The sequence below is a fragment of the Galendromus occidentalis genome, unplaced genomic scaffold, assembly GCF_000255335.2.
Source record: "Galendromus occidentalis unplaced genomic scaffold, Mocc_1.1 scf7180000075443, whole genome shotgun sequence".
Lineage (NCBI taxonomy): Eukaryota > Metazoa > Arthropoda > Arachnida > Mesostigmata > Phytoseiidae > Galendromus > Galendromus occidentalis.
The window spans coordinates 27,855-28,992 of NW_003803433.1; the positions used below are offsets into that span (position 1 = coordinate 27,855).

Below are 1,138 nucleotides of genomic sequence, written 5' to 3' on the forward strand. Positions count from 1 at the left end.
GATGTCAGAATCGTGATCAGCGACCCCAAAAACCCCCGACTACATATATAGCTCGACCAATATAATTGTTTCTGCGCCAATTCTGTGATTTTGCCTATGATTTTCCCGTGATTTTGACTATGATTTTGACTTAAATCATAATCAAAATCATGGAAATCTCGTCTATGATTTTCAATCAAAATCGTGGTCATGATTGTGATTTTGCCTCACATATGAGTCATACGGCGTATGACTCATACGTATGATCATATAAATTGTAATTATTGTAATTAATTACGTATATATAATGTTGTTGCTCGATGGTGTGGCATTGTAGGTCCCCACCATTCTTTCGATTCTTTGAGCTATATCGCCTACCAATTGTTTCGCCGTTTCCATAAAACCTCCTAACGCCCGATGAAATATTTCCACCAAGCCGTTCGAAATCGGACTATAGATTGGTACGCGCTGGTGTCTGATTCCCAACTCGGACAGGAACTCGGCAAACAAATGGCCCACGAACTGGGGACCATTGTCGCTTGCTACGCATTCCGGGATTCCCTCACGGTTGAACAGCTCTCGGAACATTTTTATCACGTGATTCGTCGACACCTCTCTCAGCAGTTTCACCTCCGCCCATTTGGAGTAGTAATCCGCTACTACCAGCACGAATTGGTATTGTTGTCCCAGTGTATGGTCGGGCCCTCGGATATCGACTGCGAGCTTCTCCCATGCTCTGCTTGGCCACTCTGTAGGTTGTATCAAGGCGAAGCTACTTTCCAAAACTCGATCGCTGTTGACGCATATTTTACATTCTCGGATGAATTCCTCCACCATTCGATCCATGGCCGGCCACCAGTAGATCCGTCTCAATCGTTGCCGCGTGCGAACCTTCCCCTGGTGGGCGTCGTCGTGTGCGATTCGTGGTGCTCTCCCTCGAAGCTCTGTGGGCAATACAATTTTTTCTTGCCTCAGAATCACACCATCTTTTTCGGCTAGTTAGTGAATCACTGACGTCCATTCTTTTTCCCTTTTTTCGGATTGGAAGTTCTCAGCCATTTGTTAACGAATCCTAACTCTGTATCCGTCTCGGTTCTTGCTGAAATCTCTTCCCAGTATAATGGGCTGGTACTCTCGTTGAGTTGTGCTACTACTAACT

The 1,138-nt window shown here is 45.3% G+C and overlaps 1 protein-coding gene across 1 annotated transcript; it reads right to left on the reverse strand.

Moving 5' to 3' along the window:
- Positions 1-273: 273 nt before the first annotated feature.
- Positions 274-825, reverse strand: LOC100898384 (uncharacterized protein K02A2.6-like). The gene has a single exon (XM_003737310.1). The coding sequence runs from the start codon at positions 823-825 to the stop codon at positions 274-276; it is 552 nt and encodes a 183-aa protein (XP_003737358.1).
- Positions 826-1,138: the final 313 nt, after the last annotated feature.